We start from the raw sequence: 19,261 nt of genomic DNA on the forward strand, positions 1-19,261 counted from the left end.
TAATTATTAAAAAAAACTTTTAAAATATAATAAAAAAACAAAAAAAAATTAAAAAAAACCCCACCAGCCCCTGCCAGACGGCGCCGGCGCCGGCGCCGGCCGCTAGCTCCTAGCCGGAACCAGCTCCGGTCGCCGGCGAGGGCAGCCCCCCCACCCTCGACACCCCCTCCCCTACCCCCAGCCCCCTCTCCCTCCGTTTCCCCTCCCCTTAAACCCCTCCCCATCTCGCAAAAAACCCCCCTCTTCGCGGCCGGCGTCCAAACCCCCTCCCCGGCGCCGGCGAACATTTTCCACCCCACCGCGCGCCATCCCCACCCCCTTTCCCCCTAAACCACCACCCAAAAAACCCTTTAATCGAAAAAACCCCAAATCGAAAATTAGGGTTTCGATTTGGGGGTTTTTCGGTTTTTAGGGTGGTGGTTTAGGGGGGAAAGGGGGTCGGGATGGCGGGGGGTGGGGCGGAAAATGTTCGCCGGCGCCGGGGAGGGGGTTTGGACGCCGGCCGCGAAGAGGGGGGTTTTTCGAGGGATGGGGAGGGGTTTAAGGGGAGGGGAAACGGAGGGAGAGAGGGCTGGGGGTAGGGGAGGCGGTGTCGGACGAGTGGGGGGGCTGCCCTCGCCGGCGAAAATGGACCACCGGCGCAAGGGGAGGGGTGAGATCTGGCAGTGGTGGCTGGTGGTCGACCGTTGGGGGTAGGGTGGGTCTTGGGTGGTTGGGGTATTTTTTTTAAAATTTTTTTTTATATTTTTAAAAGTTTTTTTTTTTAATAAATAATTTTTTTTTGACAAAAATAATTAATTAACTAATATTACAACAACCAATCAGATGCTGCCACGTGGCATATTAGTCATTAATGGCTAACGATGTTAACCGCCGTTAGTCATTAAGGGCATTTGGTGACATTTTTCTTAAATTCAAGTGTATTTGGTGAATTTGAAAGTTTTGATGGGTATTTGGTGAATAAAAAAATTACTCAGGGGCATTTCATGAAATTTCCGTAAAATGATTGTTACCGGTACTAAATAAATCTAGATAATGTGAATAATATTTACAAATTGACCTTTTTTAAAAAAATTATTATACGAAGTACTACATAGTAATTCCAACATTTTCAAATAGATTAACTATTTTTTTTTTACGTCATGGTTTATAATAATTCAAACATAAAGTTTGGTTAGATGAAAAATTATATTTAAACGGACCTAATAAGATTTCATGTGACTAAACTTTTCTCTGCATAAAGAAGTAAAGATGGTTGAATATGTGTCAATCTGTATGAAGAGAATTATATATTAAGCTCACTAAAATCTACTGGGATTAGTTACATATTTATGAAAAGATAGGGTTAAAATTGAAAGCCCTCCAATGGTTCTCTAGTGAGATTCAATCGCATCCTAAAGGCTACAATGATAGAATCGCAGGGAACAATGTGTGTTGAGTAATCAACCCAACCTCTCCATCGCTGAAGCTTTCAAATCACATATGGGTAAAGAACAAAGAAGAAACAAAGAACGGAATTTCTTGCTCTAATAGTAAAGGTGAAATGAAAGTAGATGGTCCTAGGGACCTTAGAAGAAAGCAAATTAGAAAGCATTCAAATTGACAACATGCAATGTGAGTGGCCCATAAATTCACTCTCCTATAGCAAAAGACATGATGCGTATGCTGCATGCTTGTTACGTTATTTTATCCAGTGACGACACCCTCCAACAGACCCCCCTAGATATCTATATATAAAGTGGCACACGACGTCATCAAACTTTCGAACGTTTTGTTGGATTTCGGCTCTTGTGTTCTCGTGCCCAAAGAAATCCTCGCAAATGATTAGGAGAAGCGAGAGAGATAGATTGTCGTCCATCGAAAATCGGTAGGAATACCCTTGCAAATCTGAAATTGAACCTCAATCCTTAGATCACCCATCTTTCTATAAAAGGAGGCCAATACCAAATTGTGAAATGAACAACCTCGAAACTAGGGAAAAGGTCTTCCCTCCAATTCGAAAGCGAAAGACTCCTTCGTTGTGTTATTCCACATTCTTTTTTGCCTTTAATTCTTTGCACGTGTCAGAAGTAAATAATGAAGCGAATGTTTGATAATTTATATAAAGAAAGCATTGACTCAATAATTAGATATAAACCATATAGTATATTTTCTTTAAAGGTAAGGAGAAGGACCCTAATCATCAAACATTTTGAGAGTGAGGTGAGAAGGGTAAGGAATCCCCTCCCTCAAAGTGCCTCTAGTGGGGATTGAACCCCTAACCTCAAGGTTGGAAGGTGCAATTTTTACCACTAGACCGAGGTTAGCTAGGTAATAATTAGATGCAGTATGTTCATAGTAAAAATACACTTTTCAAGAAATTTTTTTTTGGTATGTAATAAGGAGTTGGGCCCCATCAAGCAAGAACTTGTCAATTCCTCATAGGTCATGCTTACCTATATTGCAGGCTAAGCTCTTTGGATGTGGGGGTAAAGGTAAGGGATCCTCACCCCCAAAGTGTCTTTAATAGAGTTTGATCTCACAGTATCATGATTTTGATAAGATTTTTCTAAAATAATTAGGAGTAATATTTTATAGCATGATTTAGTTAAGCATATCACGTGTTCTCCTTTCTTTATATTTTCCTCTCGTCCTACCATTATGTTTTCTCCGGTCCAGTATTTGTAGGCTATTAGGTTAGGTACATGAGAGTAGAGGGGAGGGTAAGGGAATCATATCCCAAATACCCTCACTTGGCCAGATTCAAACTTCATACCTCTAGAATTTGAGGGTAAGAAACTTACTAATAAATGAGCCAACACATTGTTATATTCATTCAAATTCGAAACTCATCCCTTTCAATTTCAATAATCCAAATTGAATTCTTGTTCGATTCTATTACTTAGTTATGCAAGGCATCTTTTCAAAACTAATAATAACTTATTAGCAACGCATCACACAAGGTAAGCACTAGTTAGTTTTAGGGAAGGAAATGATGTCATACTAATTATTGAATCAATGATTTATATACTTTGCAATTTGTCTTTATCTAGGAACTGATACTTTGATTTGATAGTGTAGTATATAGTTTTTGTACAAAAAAAAAAAACCCTTTACATGTACTCTATATGTTTGCAATGCATCTTCATTCGCTTTCAGCCTTAGATAAGGTTATCTAATATGACTTCGTTATGGCTTGGCCATGGTGTATGCTGTGGTTCTGTTTGATTATCGAAGTCTATATATTATGTAATGGCAACACTGGCGGATTAGAACAAACATGAGTTCGGCGACACATCTTAGGTTAACTAGTTGTGAATTCTGAGGTTTTAGAGCGCTATAATTGAAACTTTCGAGTCATCAGGAAATTATGGAATGTGTTTAAAGGATATCTGTATGCAATGAGCAAGCAATCGATCATTTGCTCTAATTGTATTCAGTTGGTTGCTTCATTAGAAACTCTGAACCTATGTGCTGCAGTGGAATGTCTAAGATAATTCTACCGTAATTAACTTAGTATAAAAGCTTACAATAGTATCCCATTTATCATATCGACCATTATAAAGCTGAACTATAAATCATGATGTTATTCGCCACAACTAGTGTTTGATTTTAGCTAGTAGCTCTGTAGCTGATGGCATGTATCAATCGGATTGTAAACTTATCTTATCTTATTTGAACTTTCCAATTTTACAACTTACAAGCTCAAAATGGTTACAAGGTAAAAAAAATCATTTTATTGCAGCATGCATATTGCATCTGATATAAATATCAACTGTCCAATTCTATACAATTTCATTATGCATCATTTGTGACTTCAAATCTCATGAATTTTATGTCCTCAATAAGACGATGTAATGCTAGCCATGACGACCCACCTTCCCTCACAGCTTGAGCTGCCGACTTGGACAATCGATTTGCCCTTTGTGAAAACTCATCTCTTCTCCCCTCCATAAGATCCCTCACCATAACCTCGATCACAGCTCTGTCACACATATCTTTCATGTCGATCCCAATCTTCCACACGTCTCCCACAAACCTACTAATCACCAGTTGATCGATACCATTAGGCCAACAAAGCATAGGTACTCCTTCCACTATGCTCTCTAGTGTAGAGTTCCACCCACTATGAGTCAAAAACCCACCAACGGCTCCATGAGCCAAGACCTCTTCCTGTGGCGCCCACTTTACAATGAAGCCCCTGTCTCGTGTACCTTCCAGAAGTTCTGTTGGGACTAGTAAGGATATATTATCACTGTCTTCGATTCCAACTAGTGAGTCAGGCCGTCTAACCCACAGGAATCGCGTTCCACTATTCACTAGGCCATACCAAAACTCAATTAGCTGGTCCATTGTCAAAGGAACCACACTCCCAAAGCTAACAAAAATCACTGATTCTGAGGGCTGAGCATCAAGCCATGTTATGCAGCTTCTGTCTTCTTGCCATAAACTGTTGGATGTCACTCGTTGTTCAGTTTCTGGTTGCAGTCGAGTCCTGGAGTGCAGGTGGACTGGTCCAATTGTATAAAGGTTAGGACAAAGAGAACGGAGCTCATCAAGTAGAGGTCCTTCTAGGTCATCAAAAGTGTTAAGTATATGTCCTTGAGCCTTAGGCAATTTTCGGCACTCTTCAAGTACTAGTTGGATGTAAGGGTTTGTAATGTCTTGAGTTCGGCATATACCTGGAAGGTCACACCACCTTAAGGCGGTCCCTTCTACTCCTGGAATGCACTTATTGGCTCATTTAGGTCCATTCCTACATATTGAAGCAAAAGTCAGTCATAATGAGCGCGATCAACTTATGGACTCATTTAATCAAAATACAAATTGAATAAGTTGATGCTTGAGCTAGCCTGTGCGCTACAATCTACAAACCTGTTTTTCCCTAATCTACAGTTTTCTTTGAAACAGCTGTCATAATTTCATATCTTACTCAGAATGAAATCTGATCAAAATAATTAATAACCATTTGAAACTAGAAGTGGCTAGTCAGTCAACCTGGTTGTTAACCTACCTTAATCAGTCCAAGGCAAACCCTTCTCTCAAGCTTGGAATTACCAACATTATTCCATTACTCTTAATTTCAAAATTACTATACAATATACTTCTTCCGTTTTTATTTATTTGCAAATGCACCATTTTGATAAAAAAAGATAAGCTCTCTAAGGAATATATTAGACTAATAGACTACATATATTGACAAATTATTAAAAATAATTTTACACCACCAATAATTTTACACCAATAAGTGTTGTAACTTAATTCATTTGTTTCCCTATTTTTATCATTTCCTTATGTAGTAAATAAAATGCCGAAAAATTGGGTTATAATTATAAAAACAGAGTAAGTATATATAAGTTGATGGCCAATATACCATGGCATAGATTTTATGGTTAATGAAATGACCACTAATATGATACTTCCTCCTTCCAATAGTATATGAACAATTGTACTAGTATAACTAAAAATCTAAGATGATAAAAATACTGTAAATGAATCAAAGTTTGTATAAATATACCTTTTTTGAAAGGAACTTCCCCAGAATCAAAAAGCTTAGGAACAAAAAAGCAACTAGCCCAAATACAACAAGGACTCAACGTCGAGAAATATACCACTGGAATCCCCAACTCCATCGCTTTTTCACCCACCGCAGTAAACACCCCGTCGGCGATCAAGCACGTCGCCGGCGCCGGAGATTCCAGAAACTCCGGCAAACTTCGGATGACCTCGGCTTCGTAGAACCTCACCATGGAGGCAAACTTCGCCGGAGGCCGGGGGTCGTCGCCGGAGATTCCATCGGAAAAGAGGGAGAACTTGACACAAGGAAAGCGAGACGGGAGGTCGGGGAGACGTTGGTGGACGAAGGCGGCGTTGAGGAAGGTGATGTTGAGGTGGTCAGAGGAGAGAGAAAGGAGGTGAGCTAGCTTTAAGAAGCAGTTTATAGGGCCTTGTAGTGGTAAAGGAAGTAGTAGCACTGTTGGTTGCTGGTGTTGCTGAGGTTCTCGTTGACTTTTCATGGTTTTGAGAGTTCGGAATTCCACTCGTGAGAAAGGCTGTGTACTTGTTTTCTTACGAAATTTGACAATATGGAGTCTATGAAGTTTGTATGGAAGTGATGGAACTAATCCTAATATCCCCTTTTTCTTTCTTTAAAAAGAGATATGAGTTATATGACAATATGGAGGTAGTTGCCTACTTGTCTCAAACACTGACCCGATTAAATTTGAAATTAATTTTAAAAAAATTAATTCGGATTTCAACTTGTATAAATACAATAATCTAGCGTTTTTCAAATTTGAAATAGGCACGACACGATCCAACCTCACCAAACACGACCTAGTTACCTTAATTGATACCTCTAAAAATATATGAAGTTTGTATGGAAATGATGGAACTAATCCTACTATCATGCCAACTCACATGGAAGTTAACGTAAATTACAAACTAAATTAATTAAAAATATTTGGGATGATATTCAAAATTTTGTTTTTTTAAGAAAATATTCAAAGCTTAAGATTGAATCTCATTCTTATCACTTACACTCTATAGTCTATATTGTGTAGAACTAAAATTACTCTGGACTCTAGTATAAGAAAGTCTTATATATAGTTATATTATGCATTTAAAATGACTTAAACTATTGTATTGAAAGTAAAAGTTTGGAAACAATGCACCTAACGTCCTAACATTATTAATTATTGGCTTGTTTACTTATAATAATCCTCATGTAGCTAGCCAGAACTAAAATATTCCACCGAAAACACAAAATTAGATTAAACAAATATTAATAGTGGGGAATAGATGTAGATTTTATTATATTTTCCCGTTAAAAGCTCACATCATACTATTGCTTTCACTCAATACAATCCACTCTTATCTAAAGCTCCCTTTGTCACCATCTGTTTGCTCCATATGAATAAGGTTCATTATATTAAGTTTTGGTTGTATAGAATTAATCGGAGATAACATTAGTGGAATTAACAATATTATATGTGAGAAAAGGAGTAAACTTTTATAAATATTTATGACATGAAGCAAACCTAAAAGAACAACCCAAAAAAGAAAGTTGAGCAAATAGAAGTGGACTGATTACTTGGTCCCCTAATTTAATGATACACGTCTCGCATTGATATTAAGGTAATTTGGAGGTCCATAATTCGACCTCCATGAATAAGTTAGATACTACAGTAATTCTAACTTCTCATGAATTATAACACTTCTTTATTTGGTAAAAGCCTACTATTATTCATTATTTCTCTCCACTCTCACTTTCACTACTACAAAGTACTCGTTTTTCTTATACTATTTCTCTTTCCCATTATCAAATAATACTCCTACAGTCATACCAACCATACTTTATATTATAAAATCCTCACTACAGTTCTCGTTTTCACACTATGTTTGCCTTAGAATATAGACCAAGCTAAGTGTTGTGATTAATCTAAAATGGAGGGGGCACGAGATAAAAAAAAAAAAAAAAAAAAACAAGGGCGATTTCTGGTTCGAAGGTCCCAAACATGAACTTAATAAAGTGTCTGTTACCATTGAAATTAGTCTGATTAGCTCTATACTACTTGAAAAATAATTACTCAATGAAAAGAATGACTTAAATAACTGGAATGGGATATTACATTTAACAGATAATGGATACAGGTTGAATCAGCTCCTGATTGCACAATATTCACAAGGCTGTCCAACCGAAACAAAACAAATAGACTCAAGCTATACGTAACATACAACACCCACGTACACTCATGAAAGTTGAGAAAATTCAGGATATGGTGTGCCGTCGATCTCCTGTCGCAATGTCATGCCAAACTATCTTTGCCCCCGTTGTATTCTCTTGCTGATCTTTATGGGCACTGGGCAGGAACTAGATATCAGCCACTTCATAATGTTACAACAACTTGACAATCGAATCTTCATTCGAGTGACCAGCATCAGAAGGTCAAGGGAACAAAAGCCTAAGCAGGAAAATCACAAATCTCCTGAGAGCATCACAGGCTTCACCAAACAATATATAATTTTGTACACTCTCCTAGTAAACACAATGCTAACAGCCGCCTCCACTCCCAACAGCTACTGTGTCGAATCGGATTTGCAAATGTCTCCACGACAAAGCGGACATACTCTGAGCAACAAGGAATATGAAGGGGTAAAGATGAGAGCATCCAAAAAAACATATTTTAAAAATGAAACAATCCAACAAACAAAAAGAGCAGCAACCAATTTGTGATGATAGTGTTAGAGCGAGCAACTTGGGACTTGTAAGAGGTAGTACATGGAACAAATTAACCACATCAACAGGGTTGGCAGCTGACTAACGAGATTATAAGAAAAATTATTTTTCTAAACATAGCCACTTCTCTCCATTAATTTGTCTATAATTCACCCATCATCTACCACACCACGTCAGTGAAATCCATATTATTATGAAGTGATTAGTAACTATTGAATCCACTACGCCAATACATTTTTACGGAATTACAGGAACAATCAGCTCCAGTCTGATGTCTTCATAAATTTATGCAAGCCGCTATGACCAACACTCCAACCAGAAACATCAATCTATTACAATCTTTGACAGGACAGGACCACTTAATTACATCAGTAGGCCAATTATTGGACTATTTTATGAGAGTTAGTAGAAAAATTCAAATATGGAACAAAAATATTTAGATACAAGCTTCCAAGACAAGCAATCCTCACATGGGACAAGAAACTAATAAAACAGCATTTTCAAATCTTATGAGAATCATGACTGAATGTATTATAAAATTAAAGGTTTCACATTCACTTTTTTTTTTTTATTACAATTTCTAATGTGCATAATGCAGCCACATTTGTGTCATTAACTGGTTTTTCTACAGTCAACTAAATTATTTTGAAGTATCTTTGGGATAAAATCCCATCGTTCCCCATTTAGTTCATAATTGATTGTCCTAGATTGCAGATATTTTGGACGTTCACCAGATACAAGCCAAATAGAGGAATTTTGGATGTTAAGATTGTTAACAGATGCAAGCCAAATTGATTCACAGCATCAAAACACAACTTTTATAGATGGCACAGATATAGAGCATCCCCTTGACTTGCATCCACTCCCCCTTGTTCTAGACATTTTTAGAAACCAAGCACTACCCTTCCATTCCAAAACCCAAGTGGTCAGCTCAAGAAGAGGGGGGGGGGGGTACAGCAATGTGATTTTGCACAGTTTATACCGGTAACTGGTTCACTCCGGGCCAAGTCAACGAAGCTAGCTTTACCTTCCTCTTTTTTCTCTATTGCACCTATTTTACTTCTTCCTTATTCTCTTTGTCTTACCCAAAAACTATGACATACATATTTTAAGCTTTTCACTACCTACAGAAGTCCACCATTTACAGTACTCCTTGAGCTACATTTCTAACTGAAATACTTCCTTCAATTTTTCATTCATAAACAGAATAGGGACTCTTAATCTTTTCTAAATTAAGCAGCCCTGGAGGAGAATAGTGATGGAGATGCATTATGGTCTTCTCTTAATATTTGAGGGGGTTATCTTAGAACACAGTGGATACCAACAATAAGTAGCCTAGTTATTGAAGTCATAAGGAGGTGGTAGCCAAGACTTGAGCTCAGATTTGTGTAAATAAACCATACAAACACACATATGGTCTGTACAATATCAGTTCATCATACTTGTATAAATATCCCCAACCACAGTAAGGGATGCAATACATGGCATGATGCTTGATAAAGATTAGAGATTATGAAATAAATCAATGCATAGTATAAATTAAATAATTACTACAACAGTCCCTTACAAGTTAACATCTTTTAGAAAATCTTCCATTTCTCTAAGATTGGGCCCATACACCCACTTTTTACCCTGAATATTTTCACTCCCATTAATCTCTGTTTAAAAAAGTAGACGGACATCTGCTTTGGAGATGGGTGGGAATAGCAATTTGCACATAACTATTATTTCAGACCTTAGATCAAAATCCAACAGTTCCTTACAAGTTAACATCTTGTAATAACAAGTTCAGCATTTGCTCATTACTGTTATTCCAAATTATTAAAGTAACATATATAAGGTCCAGATTTTATTCCTCCCCTTGCACCTTCCAAAATCTTAAGATTCTTAATTAGCCCCCTCCCTCACCAAACCCCAAAGGCTAAATTAACCCCCCTCTCCCTTGACACACATCATCATCATCAAGATGGCCTGTCGAATTCATTGACGATACCACAAACCATATAGAGCAATCGATCTACTCCAAATAGCCACTTCTAAAAGGACCAGCCATTAATACTATTCTCTTTACTTTAAATCACCGACACAATCTTTCCTTTTGTGCGCTTTGCTCAACACCCAAATGTTTTACCGGCAACTGCAAGTGCCCAATGGTGAATAGGGAACTCCCTTTCCCAGTTCCTCACCCGTAATGAATCAAAGCCATGATCACGCTCAACTACACTCAAAGGATATTAGATAATTTACATCGCATTTGAAATGTGCAATCAAGGATTCACAAGAAATCCAAAACTCAGCAATAATGAATATATGATTTATAAGTCTAAATTAGAATTTCCTTGGAACACAAACCTAACACTGATAGATGAGAATAAAAAATCATTGCCGGCAATTTATAAAAGAACAGAAAACCTACATTATCTTCCTTTTGAACCCCTCAAAAATATGTCTTCTTGTGTAACACATGAAATTAGTTAAAAAGGAGAATAGGACCCACATCACATTGCCTTTATACTCAGAAAATCAGAAGCACCAGATGGTAGTTTCTTGTATGCATAACAATGTTCATCCTATTGTCTACACATGCAGCAAAATTACTCTTGTATGGTGCAGCTTTTGCAGGTTAAAAAATCCTGGACTGAACAAGCTCATATTCATGAATTCATCAATGTATCAAATTCAATTGTAATCTACTGTTTGAATCTTATGGTTTGATCTTTATTTTACCTAAAGCCCCCATCTAGAACAAGATAACCAAAAATTCAGCAATCTCAGATGCGGCAGGCTTGGACACTTAACAAATCAAACACCACTAACCCTGTTTTAGAATTTTATGAATATGAACAAGGGGCAAAGATAAGAATAAACATAGATTTACCTATGAATTTCCTTCAGCCACTTGTCAACACACTTCTTATGAAACTCATGATGACAGGGCAATATACGCATGTCATCACCTTCCTCGTACTCCAAAAGGCATATGTAACATCTGTTGAGGCAGTCAAAACTTTAAAATTAGATTGTTCTATTGCCACAGAATCTAACATGTTGAACTAGTTGAGAGAGAACACATAAAGCATAGTAGCATACTGAAGGCAAGGCTATATAATTTTTCAAAAAGAAATAAAAAAAAAAAGAACAAAAAAAATAAAAAAAACAAAACAAAAACAAAAACAGTAATATAATGGAAAGTTGGAAACAATTTAAGAAAAGCATTTGCAAACTTACCTCACAGCTGAAAGAAAGAACCATAAATGAGAGAAAAACAAAAAAGCCTACCAAACCTCAAAACCAAATCCTATAAGTAAATAAGAATAGACTTCTACCGTAGCAATATTATGGTAGATGTAAAACATTGGCACTTTGCCTAACATAGATTTAAAAAATAAATAATAAGTATGTTGCACACAACTGTTTCCCCACATTGCCTAGAAGGGCTACAAGTACTTTAAAACAAGCATTTGAAATGGCCCTCTCATCTATTATAAGTTTAAATTTACCCAAAAAAGTTCGTAATTGTGAGCCAAAGTAAAGAAATGGTAAATGGAGTAATAAATGCAGCAGTGCGACATTTTCTACACCATACAAGGTGGGTTATCAATCATTCTCCTTCAAATAGGATTCAGACTTACTGTGCAACCTCCTCGCTCTGAGTTTTTGTTGACTTAGTGTATGCTTTTACAGGTAAGGATTCTACAACTTCGTTTGGAGCTGGAACTGATCCAATCGAAGATACAGAAGGTCGGGAGGATAACACCACTGATTGCTGGTGAATTTCATCCAGAACCTAGTTAATTAAGTACAAAGTATTAAACAATCAACTGATTTTAAAGTGGCAATTGAGAAAAAATAATAAATGGGCTCCATTGCTCCACAGAGGCACAAAAGAATGGAAGTGAAACATCTTAACAATACCTCAAACAGAGCCTCGGCTAGCATAACGATTCTCGATATACTAGCTCGAGCACCATCATTATTTGAATTAGAATCTCTGGTACTGATGCGACAAGAACAGCGGCCAGTACGATGCTGCCCTGACAGAATACAATACCTTTCATGGCCTGATAGATTCTCAAAACGACTACCCAAACGCTGAAGAGCCCGTACCTGAAAATGTTTACATCATAAGGTGGATTAAAAAAGGAACGTGTTGGTTGACTTGACATTTTTGAATGATAATTTATACTATCCCTAAACCATGTTCCAGTTGGATCATACACAACATACAAAAAACTAGAATCTAACAATAGGCATGAAATACTTAGAAGCTAAGTTACATAACAGCACAACATAAAGTTTATTTTGCCAAGATATTTTATAAGTGGAAAAGCTAGGTAGTTGTATTCCAAAGGTAAGCAAGCAGTTTTATTAATCATTATCTAGCAATAAAATATAAACAGACCTGAGACCTAATTCTTCTTCTCCGCTCCAAGAAATTAGATCTATGCTCCAGTGAATCATGATGCCTGCCTTCACTAAGGTTTGATGTCTCAACATCATTATTTTGACTCACAAAATAGGAATTAGGCATGTTGGGCAATGGATATGGAGAAGACACCAGAGAGTTAACAGGATTTCCATCAGAAGCAGTTCCTCTCTCCTGTGGCAAAGGAGAAAGAGTCAAGTCTGAAAATGATGATCTTCGTAGAACTCTATCACGAAGCCTTCCCACACTTAAAGTTCTACTAAATCGAACATTGCGATCTGCTGGTTCTCGTGCACCGTTTCGACGGTCCCCTACTCTCCTATTCAAACTCTCCACATCCATATGACTTTCAAGAGAAGATAAATGGACATCTGGCCTAGTTCTCTCAATATCATCATCCACAAGATCTTGCGCAGAAATGACCTCATTATCTTGCAAAGAGCCGGACAAAATAGAATTTTCAGGGTGCCGAACTAGATTTATAGAAGAATCACCATGAGATCCGACCGAGGTACTGGTGAATAGAGGATTCAGATTGCTATTATGTTGACTCACATTACTATTAATTAAGCGGCGGGGAAAACCTCCTTGCAGATGAAGGTCTTCTTCACCACTTGAAATGGCGAAGCTTGTGGGAGAAGAAGGATAAGCTCTTGATGAGCCTACACTGGCAGCTCTGCTAAGTCGAAAACTAACACTACCAGGAACAAAACTGAAGCGAGATAAAAATCGGCTCGAATGATTCAAAGATTGGCCAGAAAAAGCTTGAGATGAACTTCCATCAGCCCTGCTGCCTGCTCCAATCGCATGATCCCATTCACCAAGCTCAATATTAGAAGATACACAGGGCATGTTATCAGGCCCATCAACTTTAGATGTTTGGTAGCACTGAACTTTCACTTCATTAGAACCTGGTTCAAGTCGCGGCAATCTTGTCTGATTAGCTTCACCGTTATGATCTATAACCTGTAGGTACAATCATTCCATAAGCTGAATGCATCTAAAAAAGTGACATGAGAACATATATTCAGACTTGGCATTAACCATAAACATTTGGGAGGCAGGACAATCAACTGAACCAATATGGCAATACCACATTATTAGAACAGATAACCTTATCATTCCAAATAGAATGACACAAATTTTCCAACAGCAGCTCAAAGCCTCAAAGAGTAACTTCTTATCTAGCACTACATGTTAGGATGGTTTCAGTTAATCAGACTAGACCACATACAAATTACTGTTGAGTATCTTGCAACACTCCAAAGGAAATGTAAGGCCCTAGTATATGTATTGGTATGTTGTCATTTCCTAATCCTTAAAGGAAATAATTTGAGACATTCAGGCACATTTAAAATTAAAGGATTAAAAGGCTGAAAGCTGAACTGTGAAGTCCTACAAGGAGTTGCACATTCCCTCAATAAATGTCAGTATACCTATCAGTTACATGTTAAACCTGGTGTTTTCAGTCTAGTAATCCCTGCATTCACATCAATAACACCATCAAGAACCAGTGAATCATCTCACACACTCTGAAAGTCTGAACATCCATGGATGCGAGAAAACCTTACAAGTGAGTTTGATCAGTGAACATCCATATTAACATTTGTGAGACCTTTAATAATAGGGGATAGTTGGATACTCAAAGAGTACTATGCATCTCCAATACCTTCACTGCCATTTCACACCTAACTTGAAGTCCCAACAATCACATTGCTCAACCTCATTGCAACCCTTCCCACAAACTGGTGACTTGAAAAGGATAAAAAAAATTTAATAAAATTCCTATAAAATGCTTTCCTAAATAATTTAAACATGCTTTGTACAAGATTTGATCTTCTGACCTCTAGTTTATACAGTAATGAGTTCAACACTAAACCAAGCAATATATTGACCAGGCATCACCCAGACCTACAAACTAGTTCTTTTATAAAAAGATGAATTGCAATATTACAATTTCTCGCTGTAATTCAGACTTTCAGTTCATTGATATAACTCAGCCCTGTCCACAAAGGTGATAAGGATTTCTATCACATTCAGAACAAACTTGAATATGCAGGATGTGATCACCACAATGTACACACTTTGCAAAAAAATGCACAAAGGGTTGCCGTGGCAAAGGAATAATTAGTCAGAGTTCACTTCATATTCATACTAACAGATATGAAGAACTGTTTGACAGCATATATAACAAGAACATACAAAGACAATTAGTCATTATGGAAACCAGAAACTCCAAATTATAAATGGTAATATTGCAGCTGTGATACTGCATTTATCAACATAGCCCTCGTGTGAAGACGGATTAAAGCAACAGGCCCCTTAGGACAGGGAGGAATTAACATATACTAACACCATAGAGGATACTAAGAACCAACACTATAATTCAGCTAATTCTTAGTATTAAACTCCATTCTTCCAATAGAAAACTTTTATTATAAAGCAACTCTATTCTGAAACATTTTGGGGAGAGGGGGAGGGGTGGGGGGGACCTCATATAGTGGTCAATAATAACCATAGTCTATAATTGGATTCACCTTTAAACTTTTATATCTTGTGGGGCGCAACACTATCCTTTCAAGATTACATCCATGATAGAGGTCATATATACTAACTCCTTCCTCCCAAACATAACAATGCCTTCCACCTTAATGAGTTGCAACTATTAACATCGAACCGATAAGCATTAATACTGTCTATCAAACCCGAAACAATACCTCCTTAAACATCATTGCTCATTCCACCTCTGGCACATAAATCCAATAAAAACAAGAAATCATCACCCTTTACAAATTTACAATCAATACAAACATCCACTACATTTTCAGCAATAATGTGTCAAAGACAGCACAATGCACATCAAATTCCAAAAATACCATAACTTTAATAATCAATTACATCCACATAACCAATACTCATATTCAAAAATATAAAATAAAGAACCACAAAATTCAAAACCCTAAATTATAAATGCGATTAAAGATTACCAATGAAAACTAATCACCTGATCATCATCATTATCATTATCAACATCATCATCATCACTTTCATAAGCTCTCGACGACGATCCAAGACAAGGAGAACTAAAAACTCCTCGACTTTTACCCCTTCTCCTACCACCAACAACCGCCAATGAAAACGACGACGTAGAAGAAGCAGAAGACGCAACACTACCCTCACTACGACGCGTTTTACTACTCCCGGATCCCATCTTCCTCTTCCTCTTCCTCCCTCCCACCCACCACCCCCAAATTCACCAATCACAACAACATTATCATACCCAAAAAAACCCTAATCGCAGAAAACAACACCCCACATTTTGAAATCAAAATCAAATTAAAACCCACTTCAGATCTATCAAGAATAATCAATTATTGAACATAATTCCAATTAAAATAAAGGATTGCTTGAATTCTGGGTCAGTTCAAAAGAATAGTAATAATGTAGTAGGAGAGAGAAAGTGAAAGAGGAGAGAGAGAGTGAAAGTAAGTGAAAGCGTGAAAAGGAGAGAAATGAAGCTTTTAAGAAAAGAACATGGCGTATTTGGTTGATGATGCCCTATTTTTAGGGCGGATATTTCGATTAAACTGTATTTTGTGTGTTGGGTTTTGATGGGGTTGGTTTTATGTCTGCACAAATATTATCATGGGGTCCATGTCCTTTTCTTGCTCCCTTTCAACTTCCGAGTGTCTTTGCTCTTGTCCTAATGTTATTTCTTTTTTTTTTTTTAAAGTGTAATGGAATTGAAGAGTTTTTCAATTTTTAAATGGATAAATTGCTAAAAATAATACAGCCTTTGTCCCGTTCTTTTTTAACAATACAACATTTTGATTATTTTGTAATAATACAACCTTAAGGGAGTGTTCATTCTAAACAATACAAAATCGAGTTTTCGGTGGGTTTTGAGGTAGGAATAGGGGAGGGGATATTCCCCCTTTCCCCATCCCCACCACAAAAAACTCATATCCTCCTCTTTCCTAACCTCAAAATCCACTAAAAATTCGATTTTGTCTTGTTTAAAATGAACACCCCTAAAAGTTATATTATTAAAAATTAATCCAAAGGTTGTGTTATTAAAAAAGATTCGGCCAAAAGTTGTATTATTTTTGGCAATTTTTCCTTTTTAAATTTGAAATGTTCAATAATGGTGTCTTGATATGATAATTTTTGAGAGAATTAGTATAAGTTTGTTTTGCGCTAATAATAGGAACTAGTCTGGAAATAAAGTGAGTCAAACAATTCTTATTTCTTTATTTTGCGTAATTACGTGGAATTAATTTAAAATTATTGTTGTTAATATGACTGATATCAATCATCAATCAATCAATCAATAATAATAATAATCTTCTATATATATACTAAAACAGAGGACGCTCAACCTACAACTTGACACATGTCACTCTGTGATTAAAAATTTTTCCGCTTATTTTTCTTACCTTACAAATATCAACTAAATCTTATTATGATATTATAAATCGCTATAAATATGTATATTCATATAATTTAAAATATATTCTTATACTGATAAGATCAATTAGTATAACAAAATATATTAACACTATTTATTGATTGCACTAAGGGTCCGTTCACATTTACTGAAGTGAGCTGAACTGAACTGAACTGAAGTGAACTGATTGGAGCTGAACTGAACTGATTGGAGCTGAACTGAACTGAATTGAGCTGAACTGAATATTTTATGTGAGAGGGAAATTAAGAGCTGAACTGAATTGAACTGAACTGATTGAAGCTGAACTGAACTGAACTGATTGGAGCTGAACTGAACTGAACTAAACTGAAATTAAGTAAATGTGAACAGGCCCTAAATATATTACAATTTCAATCATTGATTGCACAAAATCTTTTATAAATTAAATTATGATATAATATTCTTATAATAGTGATGCAATAATAGTATAACTCTAAGATACAATAACTAAAATTGGCATTTATATCATTTATATAAATGACATATGACATGATTAACAATTTCACATCTCTCAAAGAAAATTGGAAGATAAAAGTTAGAATAGTTAGAATTTATTACCCTCGAATCCCGCCCATTTACGCTATTCTAAATAAATTAAAGAGTTTAATTTTCTATGCCAAAATATTATTTAAACCTTTATATATCTTCTATAAATCTTACATATGGATACTTAGTAAATATCTTTGGCATCATATAATTTAAGATTTTTAGTAAGTTACAATTATTGACGGAAATTTTTGATCAAATAGTATTAATTTACACATACTTAACAAAGTATCAACTAAATGTGGTATTGATTTTATCTTTCACAAAAAAAAAAAAAAAAAAAAAAAAAAAAAAAAAAAAAAAATCGCCTTATTTAAAAATTCTCTCTCCTCCTTTCTCTCTCCAAAACCCTAGCCTCCATTGTTGAATTTTGAAGGGGCTTCCATCGATAAAATCGGTGGAAAGCCCCAATCCTTGTTTTTTATTGTTTTTTTTAGGTTTTTAATAATGCTTCCTCCTTTTGGGAGGAACTTTTCTCCCTCGAAAGAAAGGGTTTTCGATCTCCTTCGAAAGACAAGGTTTATCTCTTCTTTTCGAGGGAGAAATTTCTTAGGTTTGAATCCATGGTAGCAGATCTAATAGATTGTCGTGAAATTATTTCGTTGGTGAAAAAGTTATCAAGTTTTCGAATACGGACAGATGAATCAGAAGGAAAACATCCTCACGGCTACAAAGGATCGTTAGATTGTCTCTCCAACAAGGCTGTAATTTTCAGCGATATAAGCGGGAGATGTTCCGCAATGCAAGATCTACTCGTCGGTCGTAGTTTTTATGAAGGAAAATTCTATTTGATTCAATATCTTATGTGTTTGTTAACATCGAATCTCTATTGTAGATGTCGTATGACTTTTAAGTAATGAAATATTTTTGCTATTCAAAAAAAAAAAAAAAACAAAGTATCAACTAAATAAGTTTAAAAAGTACTATTATTAACAACTCATACATATTGAAAAAATTCCTAAAGTTTATAATGTTTTACAAAATTGCATCACATCATGCCAATATACAAATATACCTTGTAATATATTCTATAAATTGTCAAAATATTGATTTCAAGTCAAATTTTTGCCAAAAAAAATGTAACTTATACTGTTTATTTTAAAGTTGTCAAATTTCACGCAAAATTATAAATAAGAAATCTACATATACTTGAAATAACATCCTAAATTAGTTTGATTAAAAGATGGACATGGACCTGTCAATCGGGTCGGGTGTGGGTCGGGTCATTTCAGGTTGGGTCACTTTATTTTATGAATTGAGAAATGTTCAATTGTAACTCAAAGTTTTGGGTTAACCCAACGGTTTAGAATAATATTGTTATTTAATTTATTTTTCTATTTTTTTTTTTCAATTTTTTTTACTCGAATATCCTTAATAATAACATTTTTAGTCATTATATGCCTACAACATAAATCATTACGAAACAAATCATCGATTCCTAACTAATAAAAATGATAATAAAAAATATACTTTTAAACATTAAATATTAAAGGAAGATGCCAAGCTAGGTCAACATACGTGGCATGACGATAATGTGGGTTATGCAAATGCAATTGGCATGGATTGATAGTTGGTGTAGGAGGTT

General features: G+C 36.0%; 1 protein-coding gene and 1 pseudogene across 2 annotated transcripts; both read right to left on the reverse strand.

Annotated features, from left to right (window-relative positions):
* Window positions 1-3,712: 3,712 nt before the first annotated feature.
* LOC145599150 (7-deoxyloganetic acid glucosyltransferase-like) lies at window positions 3,713-6,043 on the reverse strand (annotated as a pseudogene). The gene is made up of 2 exons (XR_014103702.1): window positions 5,498-6,043; window positions 3,713-4,735 (listed from the first exon to the last, which is right to left on the reverse strand). The product of XR_014103702.1 is annotated as a 7-deoxyloganetic acid glucosyltransferase-like (transcript).
* A 1,521-nt stretch (window positions 6,044-7,564) lies between these two features.
* Window positions 7,565-16,327, reverse strand: LOC145598063 (uncharacterized). Its single transcript, XM_081654356.1, has 6 exons — window positions 15,649-16,327; window positions 12,621-13,610; window positions 12,134-12,325; window positions 11,851-12,005; window positions 11,097-11,207; window positions 7,565-8,110 (listed from the first exon to the last, which is right to left on the reverse strand). The coding sequence occupies exons 1-6, from the start codon at window positions 15,853-15,855 to the stop codon at window positions 8,059-8,061; spliced, it is 1,707 nt and encodes a 568-aa protein (XP_081510482.1). The 5' UTR covers window positions 15,856-16,327; the 3' UTR covers window positions 7,565-8,058.
* Window positions 16,328-19,261: the final 2,934 nt, after the last annotated feature.

The sequence above is a fragment of the Chenopodium album genome, chromosome 20 (genome assembly GCF_948465745.1).
Source record: "Chenopodium album chromosome 20, dcCheAlbu1.1, whole genome shotgun sequence".
Lineage (NCBI taxonomy): Eukaryota > Viridiplantae > Streptophyta > Magnoliopsida > Caryophyllales > Amaranthaceae > Chenopodium > Chenopodium album.